Raw genomic sequence first — 12,703 nt, forward strand, 5'->3', positions numbered from 1 at the left:
CCCCCATCTTACCCAGGTAAGTTGATTTACAACAGGCAGCAGAAACTTCACAAATGATACAGTAACACTGACATAAACCTCCTTTTATAACAGTTTACTACCTTAAGTCGTATAATGTCCCTGTGCTTTATGTTATATTATAAGAACTTTATGAGATATGAACACATTTGTATAAAAGCAATCTACTGTGTAGTGTCTGGTAACTAAGTGACCTGGTTTCAGGCTCATGTTTTGCAAGTGTATGCATGCTTAGATTTTGAGATGAGGGGCCCTTTGGCCACACATACCTAAAAGGCCCTTTGTCCTGTCTAACAGCCCCCACCCCAAAACTATGTGTTTGCTATGACATGTTCAAAGTCAAGATTTTTTTCAGATGACTTTTGAGTCAATCCTTTGACTCCCCAGCAAGAAGTATTAATAACAGTCACTTCACACAGGCTGTAGAGCCCCAGGGTCTGTGTACGGTGGGCCTGTTCAGTAATTTATCTACTGTGCAACATTCATCAAGTGAGGCCTGTGTTTAAGTCAAGTCAATTTCAAGTCAATTTTTATTTATAGAGCGCCAAATCACAACAGAAGTGATCTCAGGGCACTTTTCACATAGAGCAAGTCTAGGCCATACTCTTTCATTTACGGAGACCCAACATTCCCCTGTGAGGAAGAACTTGGCAGCAGTGGCAAGGAAAAACTCCCTTTTAACGGGAAGAAACCTGGAGTGTAACCGCACTCTTTAATGTGACACTGCAGCACATCAGAGGAAGAAACTAATACATTCATATATATGTTCATATATGGTGTGAACATAAAGTTTGTGGTTGGCTGCTGAGTGGATGTTTGAACATTTCAGCCATCACATTTTATCAGTGATGGAAGACATATTGAGACGCTTAAAGTACTTATTATACAGCAGAATGGCCTCTGTCAGTGTTATATGACTATACATTAGATTATTATTATTGATGCATGTAAGCAGCTTTTAACTGTAGCGCTGCAGCTGTCAAGGGAGCTGATTTAAACTCCTCTATATAAACTGTTGTGTCTAAGCTGTACTTAAGTACTTAGTTGCTTTCCAGCACTGCATTTTATTGCAGTTTCATTTAATCTCCTCAGTCGATCAGCTTTAATGTCATGTGTTTAAATAAGTGAAGAGTGATGTCACACGAGGTGGCTTTTCACACACAAACCCAGCCGGTAGACCTCCAGCAGTTGGGACAAAGGTCTTCTCCTGAGCTGGACGAGGTAGAACGGGACAACTCAGATGAATAAATGAAACTCAGTTTCAGCAATCTTCAAGTTTTTATTTGTTTACAAAGTTAAGATTGCAAGTTCATATAGTCCTTCCTTTAATGAGTAGAAAACCTTTTTAAAGAATTAGTCAAAAGGCACAAATTTTACAATATATACATTTGGATCTAAATTATAAATATATAGAAAACAAAAGCACAACCCAGAATAAAAGTGCTGAACACAGTTTCTTTTTTTTTCTTTTTTTTTTACAGAAAAAATAGGCTTTGTTTTAAAAATACATACAATCAGTAGCATGTTTTTTGTTTCATTTTTTTGTTAGCAATAAATTATTTGAGAGTGATAACATTTATAGAATATGCAAACGGTGGAGAAACGAGAAAGATGGTTACAGTATACACGGAGCAATCCATCATAGATCATCAGAAACACAACAAGCTTGCAACGCTCAATCATAACCAACAGAGAACAGTAACTTGATTATGCCATTCTTAGTGCAAAATGATAATAAAATGATAAAATGCCTAACTATACTAGTGAAGGATTCTTTAAAAGAAAAACGCTTTTTTTCCTACAAATGCGGTCCATATCCCTCAAATGCATAAAGCTTTATTTGCGTGGCTATAAAACAGAAATTGAAGGCAAATCTTTTGTAGACTGTGATGTCTGGGAATGTGCCTGATGAGGAATATTAAAAGCAAAACTATTGAGGGTACAAAGAACACATGCTATAATCAGATGCTACGAATAAAAAGTGATGCAAGAACAAGAATTCAGAGATACTGTGAGCAAGTCAGTCTGATCCAAAACATGTTGCACTGAGGGAGGCTGAAGGCTTGGACAGATCAATTGCACATTTCAGTATTAATCCAGGTGCGAATTGACTCAAAAAATATCTGTCAGCTTTAACATGAATTACACGTCCAACAACTGCAACACAAATAAAAATAAAACTGTCCACAGAAAATAATGTTCCTTAAAAAGAAACAAACTTTGATCTTTGCCCTAAGAAGGCATAAACATTTAGAATCACTGACATTTTCACAAGGACAAAACGACAAACCCATCACATTAAGTCTAGAACATAAATACAGCAAGAATCACAGCACAGAGTTAAGAAAAACATAGGACATGTACTGGTTAGTTTCACCACTGTTATAAGGGGAAATGATATATTTCTGCTAACGCCCCACCGTTACACCTTTTGTAGGTTTCTTCCTGAGATTGATAAAAGATCTGATATTATAGAACAAGTAACTTTAGGGGTGTCTGTGGAATACTTTGGTATCTCTCTGCAAACTCAAGGCCTGACAAAGGTCTACAAGTTGGAGAAACAATTCTACTTGAGGAAAGCAAAACTGAAATGAGCAGAAATGAATCCAGACACTGTACAGCAGTACAGAACAGTGCAATCTTATTTGGTGGCAGGTTTTAATAGAATTTGTCTTATAGTAATCTTGAAAACTAGAAACTTCCCTGACCAAACATTTCATTAACTATTCCAATAATAAGCAGGATAACATATCTAAAATCTAAATATCCCTTAAATATAAATAACAATAATTTTTATAACAACTGACTAAAACATCAAGAACGCATCGCGTTCATCTCGTGAAAACTTACTATACAAAGGTTTATGCATTTCAGAATCTGATTAACTAAACTATGAAGCACAACAGAAATAAGAAGATTCATACCATGCAAAGGTAACCACAAAGCTTTGCCTGTTGAGCGTAAACAGTACTTAGGCATTTGTGTTTCATAACAAATAGAATACGGTTTTATTGCTTTTTGATCACTTGAACTTATCCCGGCGTTTTGTCATGAATGAACTACAGTGCATTGTTTTCACACAAAGATGGCCAGATCTTACAGGTTTTAAAAGATGTATCATCATACACAGTGAATATTACAAATCTGCACGTTTCAGATGTTTTTATAGCCTTGACGCCTGAAATGAAAACATTCAATCTGACATTTGTTCAATTCTGAACTCTTCTTGTACCCAGCGTTCAAAAGTTACTGCTATTATCAAAGCAAGATTTTAGTTTAAAAACAGCAGGATTTTGCTTTTCAGACTCAAGACAATAAAAACTGGAACATTTTTTAATACCTTGTTATCCACTGTAATTAATGACTGAAAACAAATATTTTTATATCCATGTTGGTCAAAATGACACAAAAACAACTACGCAATCGAGACTTTCCTGAGAAATTTAAAATCAAATCAAACCAGGAGTCACATCACTAAATGTTATCGTCAGCTCTAAAAAAAGGAAAAAGGGGGGGGAGGGTGAGATATATTTTTGGACATTTTTTTTTTAATCCATGCTGCTCAATAATCCATGTCATACTGACCCTTGCACATCGCCTTTTCACCAGGGACAGACAGGAGGACACAGATAAAGGACAAGTCTGGCTCCACAGACAATCATACGAGCACATACAGGCTTAATGGAGGCTTCTTCCTGAAACACACCACCAACATAGTGTAACACCAACGACAACTGACTGACTGAGGGGGCTAAAAGTTAAATACAAATATACCATATTAAATTAAAATGAAATCCAACGCTCAAGAGTACAAATCTATACATTAGGCTACATTGATTTTTAAAGACTGCATTTATAGATTTCTCCAAAGGCACTGTTTGCAACAGCAGACTGCTCTTCCTCTCCCTTTTTCCTCACACTAGTGTTCATACAAGCAGGGAGAGAAACAAGAGGGAGCATGTAGAAGAAATGAAAACTGAGGCATTTCATGGCTAACCAGCTAAAAAGGTGATTTTTTTTCTCTTGTCTTCCAGTTCAGCACTATCTTTTGTTTCACTCAAACCAAGCCTTGCATACAGCCTTGTAATTCTCAAGACAGACGGCCATGAAGCGAAGTAACGGTAAAGCAAAAAGTCTAAAAGATGTGGTTTTAACTGGTGAAAGGCATTTAGAGCTTCCAGCAACTTCACCAATCATACCTCGTAAAGTCAGCAGCCGGAGGTTTGTTCTAACACAAGGATTTCCTCGATGAATGAGCTTTTTTTTTGTTTTGTTTTTTTGACAGGTCGAATGAATAAAATACAGTTATAATGGGGTTTTTTTGCCTTTTTTTTTTTTTTTTTTTTTTTTTTTCTTTTTTCCTTTTTTAAACAGCTGCCTTTCACTGTGGAGGACACACTTTGGTGCAGAAATCTGATATTGATCGAGCCCGCTATCACCTTAACAGCCTCGAGCGGGTTGAACGCTACAGGTGGACAGAGAAAAAGGTGAGCCGAGCGCAGGACAGGCAGTGACGTGACTATAGGCCCTGAGGGGAGAGGGAGTAGGTCCGAGGGTGCGATCATAGACAGCAGCCAACGACACACGATCTGCTTTAAAAGACAAAACGAAAAATACCTAAAGGAAAACAAAAATTCCGGATGAGCTGTTGCTGTTCAAAGGTCTTAGTCTTGTTGCCGGTAGTGAATGACAGACTTGCGGTCTGGTCCGGCCTGTAGCATGCTGTTCAGAGCCTCGCGGACGTCAAGAGCGCCGGAACTGCAGTGGCCGTTGGGTAAGGAAAGAGAGTCTGATTGGGAGAGGAGATAGTTGGAGGGGAAGTGAGAGGAAGAATTGGAGAACAGAGAAGAGGAGGGGGACGGGCTGGAGAAGAGAGAGGAAGACGATGATGGTGGGACGAGTGTAGGTGCTGGCAGGAGGCTGGGGGAGGCGTGAGGGACCAGGTTGTTTGTCACAGAAGAGGAGGAGGACGTGGAGGAAGAGCCGGAGGAGGTAGAGGATGAGGGGCTTTCTGTATGGGTATCTGGGGGGACAGAGGCAAAGTTCAATAAATCTAGTATGTCTTGGTGGTTATTGGCCATCAAGCTGTGGTTCTGCTGCTGTGTGGCCTGCAGATGTTGCTGCTGCTGCTGCTGCTGCTGCTGCTGCTGCTGCTGCTGTTGCTGTTGTAGCAAAAGAGGCTGCTGTATTTGTGCAGCATGCTGGGTATTCGGTGCATTCTGAGGGATCAGAGACTCGAGATTTAAGTCATCTCCGAACACTGCGTGTGTCAGATGTGTGTCCAGATTCAGCCCGCCCTCTGTGGTGTCTGGGGAAGAGGACGGTGAGCCCACAGTCAGATCCAAGATATCATCCAGGGGATTCTTGGAAGACATGTTGGGAGACAGCGCGGTCTGATGGAGTGGAAGAGACTGGTTCTTTAGTTGTGGAATAGAGGGTAAGAAGGACTGGGGGTAAAACTGGGTGAAATTGGGGTTGGGGTTGACCGTGTTGGGCAGACGGCCCTGGTTGTTGTTGTTGTTGGTGGAATTGTTGGGCCAGCTGTTATGAGTCCTTTGCTGGGTTTGGCTGGGATTTCTCTGTAAGGACAACATTATATTCTGGGAGGGCTGCTGTAAAGTGGACTGGGCTTGCATTCTCAGTAGCTGAGATATATTCGCAGGTTGCGTCCTTGGCAGAGGGTTTTGGTTATGTTTCTGTTTGAGGATCTGGCTCTGGGCGAGAATGAGGGACTGGTTGAGCATGGGTTTCTGGCTGAACAGATTTTCCAGGAGGTGTTTGTTCTCCTGCTCCATTTTACGCCTGTGCTCCTCAGCCTGCCGTTGCTCCACGGCCTGCTTCTCCTTCTCCTTGCGCCTCCTCTTCACCTCATCGTCCATTTGCAACAGCTCGTCGCGCACGCGGGCCACGCAGTTCTCTGGGATCTTGATACCTGGGACAAATGAGAAGCACATTGATGTTACAGGTGTAAGTGAGGTCAAAACTGAGACTTTACCAAATTATCTGTGAACTGAACACTTTTCAAAACCAGATCTTCCTACTTCACCTATTTCATTTAAACTTGATAATGAATGATGAATAACAATTAACATATCTACGGTGTATTTTTTTCTTTTACATGTTTATGAAAATGGTCCAGTGCACAAAGAAAAATAGACCATGCACTGTATCTGCCTCCTCCTACTGTTGGGTTAACATGGTCAAGCTGAATTGAAACTGTGTTGCAGGTCTACCAAGTGTCACTTATTGTTAATGTCGTGCTAACAAGAGTTCACAGGAAATGATATTTTCATTTCCTCAATTTGTCATAAATCAGTGTCAGCACATTATCAGCATCACATTGGGCTAATGTGAAAAACTCTGAGCTAAACATTAGTATTTGCAGAATATTCTTACCCATATAAAGTCTGAAAACTTAAAAACTTGTACATGTTTATTGGTGAAAAAAAGATCACTTGTGTACTAACCGACTTGCTTGTTATGCTGCTTGGTTTTAAGGCGAACAATCTGCAGGATGCTGGAGCTGGTGATGTCGGACACCACATCAGATACGCGCTTCCACACGCGCAACAGAGCACCACACAACATGTGGTACTGACGGAGGCGCATGCCCTGCAGACACACCTGACCTTCCTCGATTATCTTACACTTTCCATTCCTAGGGAGAGGACAGAGAGGAAAAAGTTAACTCTTTTATGAATACACCTAAAGAGCCGTACATTTCTTGCACATTCGTCTTTCAGGAAAACTGTATGACAGGTTGAGGGACTGACTGGCAATCATGCTCTATCTCTATCAGAGACAGCTCCATTCTCACATTTTAAAGATAGTTCAATAATCATTAGAGAGCACATGTGAGACTTGGAGGTTATTTCTTCATGACTAGTTCCTCAGGTGATCTGCAAATCCTTGGGAATGGCATCTAAGCTTAAAACCTCCCTCATAGGATCCTAAGTACTAGCCTGATTGGATCTAGAGAGCCATTAATCCCAAGGGAGGCTGTGGATTCCTGCTTACCAGTTGGCATGGCTACACTTCTTGAAGGAGAAGTTGAACTGGTTCTCCCAGACGTCCTTGGCGTCCTCTGGAGTCACCTGGAAAAGGGGGGAAAAAAAACACAGAAATCAGCTCAGAACTCACTTGTTGTATCCACAATTTGTTCAATATTTAACAACAGAGAAACTTTAATAATTATGAGCTGCTTTAAACTTCCAACTACAACTAAAGGTCATATCAGTTTTATCGCATTTCTAATCATTCAGTGTGTCAGAGGAGATGACTCTTGTGTTCAGTGGTCATGAAATGAAAGGTCATTAATCATTTTGTTGTTAAAAAAAGAGTTTAGCTTTAATTTAAAAAAACATGAATATAAAGGAACTTCATCACCTACTTTGACCCATACTTTTAATTCTTATTCATTTCATTGATTATGTTCTTGTTAATGAGTCTGTAACATTGCCACACTGTACTAGTCATTGACAGATTCTGTACTCTTCCATGGCCACAAGGGGGCAGCAGACTCCAAATATTTATTTATATATATATACATACACACACACACACACACACACACACACTATATCCTTAATAATCCAAACAATGAAAGTTGATAAAGAGGAAATTATGTGTCCATCCTGAATATGTCCAACTAGATGTTCTGTCAAACCCTCCCCTTAATCAGCATGGATTTTTCTCAACTGTGTGGAGACATTATATAATATATACTAGATGCCAATATACACAGACACAACTATTAACCCAACAATACAATGACAATCAAGCCGTCACCTTCCGGTAACGTTGCTGCAGGTTGTCGAGGCTCTCAGGGTGGGTCTGCTTGCCGATGTTGGGCTTGTAGACAATGAAGTTCTTGCCTCGTCCTTGTTCAGCTAGCAGCACACATGGGTGGTTACCTCGCAGCTGTGGGGAAGCAGTACAGACAGTGAATTCTCTTGCTAAGTGTTTCACAGTCTTAGGTACTAAGAAAATCCTTTCAGTGGACATTCATTGCTATTCTGTGAAGTCTGGGTTACATAATAAATCCTATACATCCAGTTTGCTTATTATAACATGGATTCACCTTCAAAGACAGGTAGAATCCCTCTTCAGAACCGCTGAGCTTCAGTGACCTGTTGTAGGCCTCATCCCAGGGCATACCTCTGTCCACACTGATCTACAGGGGCAAAAAGATCAAGAGATTAAAGCAGATGTCCTGTGAAACAGGAGGGGGGCCAAGCAGCCATGCAAACACACACACTGCGGACATGTAGGTGAGAGACTCTTGCATAGACACCCAATCCAATCTAATTTCAATTTAAAAACACACAATCACACAGATATACAGTATAGGTCAATAAAATAAATCATCCATCAGTCATGCATGTTCCCAACACTCTCTCAATACTTGCTAAACTGGTACAAGCTGTGCAGCATTCTGTTTGGGTGCCAGCTTTGAAATGTCAAACGCAGGTTACGTTTGCAGCCTGCAGCCAACAGCTAAAAGCAGAAGACACCAGTAATTATCCTGTTCTCACCTCCCACTAGTGTCTAGGCTCCTCAGCCCCGAGCTAAGCCTGTATGATCACAGTCTAACTGCTAACAAAGTGACATCAATCATAAAATCCCACACCGAAGCTACTTGAGTTACGTCTCGGTGTGCAGGTTATGTGAATTATATAGTTGTATACAAAAACTGTTTGCAGTGTAATCCTTATCAAAAAATTCTTTTTAAAAGTTTTTTTTTTTTGGCTTTTTTATTGCCTTTAATTGATAGTGGGCAGAGAAGAGGCAGACAGGAAATGAGGGGAGATAGAGATGGGTATGACATTCAACAAAGGTCCCTGGCTGGAATCAAACCGGGGATGTTGCAATTATGAGGCATGCGCAGCAGCCATCTGGCAACCAGGGCGCTCCAAAAATTCTTAAGAGACTTATACAAGTCATAAGTGGTATTTGTTATCTAATCTGTGAAGACTGCCTAACTGCCACTGATCATCAACTTTTCATTGTTTTGGTTTTTTGGGATCTTACATGTTCTCCTGGATTCAACGCACATGAGAAAGCACATGGTTTTCATTTTTTGGACATCATATATATTCAAAGAATCTCTTCTGGGTCACTCTAGCTTTCTTGGCAGGTACAACAAAGAAGTGTGCATTCTGACCAAGACAAAGGTCACATCATTTGTGTGATGTGTGATGCTCCACGATCAGCCTTTATCTGTAAATGTGCCTGTGCTCATCAGACTGCCCGCTGCCCCTCTTGAAGCTGCTACATCATTCTCTTCTCGTGGCTATCAGAATACAGCTGCCCACATATCCACAATGACAAAATTACTAAGCACGCAGGCATATAGCAAGAAAGTTATCTATTGATATACCTGAGATGAAGCTATGCGGTGCCTACCTTATAGAGAACAACTTGTCCGTCCTGAGGGTTTCCGACTGTCAAGAAAGTTTCCTGCTTCTCTTCATAGATCTCATCGTTACCTGGGGCAAGGTCTGTCAGGGACACGAAAGAACAAGTTAACTAAAACTATTACTCACATTTGATGATTAAGAATCATCTTAAAACAATCCAATATGAAGGATGTTGACAGAGATAATTGAAGAAAGGAACAGCAAACATAGGTCAGTGTTCAACAAACATTATTGAAATAATGGATTTATAACTGGTGCTTTTTAGTGAGACCTAAAACCATGTCTAAAAATTTCTGGGTTGCACTTGACCTCCGTACCTAGGATTCCCATGTCATATTTGCCCTCCTTCTTGTCCTTCTCGATCAGGTAGTCAAAATTGTCAGTGAAGTACTGGAAGAGATGGTTTTGCTTGTGAACCTCCAGGCCCAGGATGCGATTTAGGAACTTGGTGATGCTGCAGTCTGGGATAAAAACACAACACAGTACAATTAATGCCAGACAGATGAACACAGCTGAGTTAAATTTCACAGGAGGTGGCCTGAGTTGACGCATTCTGGCACCACTGGCATAAAAGTTGCCTGCATGCTCCTGAGTACTCTACCTTTCTCAGTATTGATCCCAAAGCGAGGCTCCCTACAAAAGATGCCCACGTCCATCATTCCATGTTTCATATCTAAAAACAAAGAAAAACATATTGATGAGGATCAAACACAGAAAACGTTGTGCTGGTGAAGCTGTTCTCTGTCCACAGATGCTGACAAATCTCAAACATACCTCTGAAGAACATGGCTTCACCCCCAGGGTAAGTTTTGGGAGGGGGCACCTTGTTATCTATGTGGCCAAGAATTGCTTTGGTGATTTTATCCAGAGCCTTGGTACCGTACTGCAAGAAAAAGGAAAACGTAATCAATAAATTCTCTCAGAAGGCTCATTTGGCAACTTACAATGAATGTAACAACAAGAGATCATGTATACCACTAAGAGTGAAAAAAAACCTTTAATTGTTTAAGTTAAAAAGAGGCTTATTTTCACATTTGAGGGGCTTTTAAGTTTTCCTACCTTGTTCTCGAAATTGTACTTGCTCAGGTCTCTGGATTCAGTGGCTCTTCTGTCTCCATGGGTTAATGCACCCTGCAAAGTGGATTAGCAACAGTATTATTACTAGTATTAGCAGTATTAGGTTTACAGCCTTGAGAGCATCATCACACTAATACAGATTGACACAGTGACATGGGATAAATCTGTGTTTGCTGTTGATAGGGAATGGGCCAGCGTGCATTATCCAACCTGGCTTCACTGCTCAGGTCATTGTGTGATAGCATTCCTACATCTTATAAAAGGATTACTGTATACTTACTATACAATTATTGCGGGATTAATATGACCTTAGAGCAGATAATAGCATTGACTTCCAGTCGTTTCAACCATCAATTCTACTCTTCTCAATCTGAGAGATAATTGACATGATTGTAGAATCACTGTGTTAACTTTTTATAACGTTGCCAAATTAAGGAAGTGTAAAAAATTATACAACTTCATTCACATGTTTAATCTCAATGGTTAACACTGTGGCTACCACTTTCAATGAACTGAGATTTCACACATCCGCTAAGCAAATATTATTCTGTAATTCACCAGTTATAGGGTATAGAACAGTACAGTCATGAACATCTGTCAAATAATCAAGGATTTAACCTTTGACAATATATCTCATATGAAAGGGTCACATTTTTTAGACAGAGGTACATTTTCTCTGCATCAAACAGCAGCATGTGAAAGTGTCACTCCATACACGAGATAGTGTGATTATATAGCCTGGTCTCTGTCCAGGGTGTCAGAGGAAATCAATGAGCATGATGTATGAGGTAGAACTTCTTTTGCGGTCTACTGACAACATTTTGTATCTCAGGCGACATTTTGCACGATGACAACTTGAGACATGAGACAACTGAGACAGAAATCAATTAAGAGAACATTTTTGTTTGACCACAGCCGTATTCTGTTGTCTTTCCGTTTTATTAACCTTTCATAGGAACTGCGAGGGAGGTGATGGGAAATGTAGAGGAAGCAGACTCGACAGCAGACCAGCCTTGTAGCCAGCTGCTGGCTCTGCCCACACAGAAAAATGCCTTGAGATACCAAAACAAAGGGATGTCTTAGCCAAATATGACTTCACTGCTGATCTGGAGTCAGCCGGTTACAAAGGTATTCAACGGTCTAGTTTGAGTGACTCAGTGTGTGAACTTGTGTTGTATCAGGTTTTATCAGGCTGGCGAGCAGAGATGTGACCTATTGTCAACATGGATTTACCGTACACAGCTGGCAAACACAGGAATGACTTCCTGGAACTGCCGTCCCCTTTTGCCCTCCTTGCCCTTTTTTCCCCCCAAAAGAACTGTCATGCTGTGTCACTATGGAAATAAATGACTGGTGGTGCTGAAATGCATTGATAATTGTGGAAAATGACCATCGACTTATAAATTATCCAGGCATGGTCTTTTTTTTTCTCTGCTTATTCAGTTTTCCATGATTGAGTCGGAGAAGGGAAAGACCCAGAATCTCTTGAGGTTTGTGGAGAAAAGTTGATGTAACTTCAAGTACCAACAATAAAAGAGACTCTATGGAGAGCATAAAAATCAATAAACACAAAACACAGATTCTCTCTGTTTACAGTGGAATGATTGTTTTCATACTCTATAAGACAATAAGATCAAAAGTATTATTTTCTCATGAGACAGAATTCACTTAATTAAAGGAAAAATAAGACATAAATGTGGCACATACAAAACATGCCAGTGCAACACACACACACACACATCTACAAGGCTGAGATATTTACCAAGCTCTCTAGTCTTTTAGCCACTATGGAGGCGAAACGTCTCTCCCCAGCTAACTCCGAGATGAGGAAGATGTACTCTGGGGCCGTCACCTGATTGGACCGATGGGTACGACCTGGAAAGAAAAAGAAAAGATGATGATAAGAGAGAATCTGTGTGACCAATCAGTATATTAGTATTCAATATCAAAGTATGTGGGAATCGTTATGAGATCTAGTTGATTTAAAATATTATGTCTTGAGGTGATTCAATTACACACGAGTAGTATAGGATGATGCTTATTGTGTGATACAAAAATAAATTTCACTCCAACTTATGTTTATGTCATTTTGTGTGTAACAGCTCTTGTTTCAACACACTGTAATGATATCAACAGCTAGACAGACAAAAAAATATATTTTAACAAAAACAAGTTACTGATTTCAGCCT

General features: G+C 40.2%; 1 protein-coding gene across 6 annotated transcripts in view; it reads right to left on the reverse strand.

Moving 5' to 3' along the window:
• Positions 1 to 1,277: 1,277 nt before the first annotated feature.
• si:ch73-63e15.2 (protein strawberry notch homolog 2) overlaps positions 1,278 to 12,703 on the reverse strand; it is a 69,396-nt gene continuing 57,970 nt past the window's right edge. For all 6 annotated transcript variants that reach the window (XM_042415669.1, XM_042415670.1, XM_042415667.1 and 3 more), the window contains 11 exons: positions 12,277 to 12,389; positions 10,497 to 10,568; positions 10,212 to 10,320; positions 10,039 to 10,110; positions 9,755 to 9,898; positions 9,424 to 9,518; positions 8,099 to 8,191; positions 7,807 to 7,938; positions 7,036 to 7,112; positions 6,486 to 6,676; positions 1,278 to 5,950 (listed from right to left, as the gene is read on the reverse strand). In XM_042415669.1, the coding sequence (XP_042271603.1) occupies positions 4,683 to 5,950; positions 6,486 to 6,676; positions 7,036 to 7,112; positions 7,807 to 7,938; positions 8,099 to 8,191; positions 9,424 to 9,518; positions 9,755 to 9,898; positions 10,039 to 10,110; positions 10,212 to 10,320; positions 10,497 to 10,568; positions 12,277 to 12,389 (2,366 nt within the window). In that variant the 3' untranslated portion in view covers positions 1,278 to 4,682. The remainder of the gene's footprint in view (positions 5,951 to 6,485; positions 6,677 to 7,035; positions 7,113 to 7,806; positions 7,939 to 8,098; positions 8,192 to 9,423; positions 9,519 to 9,754; positions 9,899 to 10,038; positions 10,111 to 10,211; positions 10,321 to 10,496; positions 10,569 to 12,276; positions 12,390 to 12,703) is intronic.

The sequence above is a fragment of the Thunnus maccoyii genome, chromosome 7 (assembly GCF_910596095.1).
Source record: "Thunnus maccoyii chromosome 7, fThuMac1.1, whole genome shotgun sequence".
In the NCBI taxonomy this organism is placed as follows: Eukaryota; Metazoa; Chordata; class Actinopteri; order Scombriformes; family Scombridae; genus Thunnus; species Thunnus maccoyii.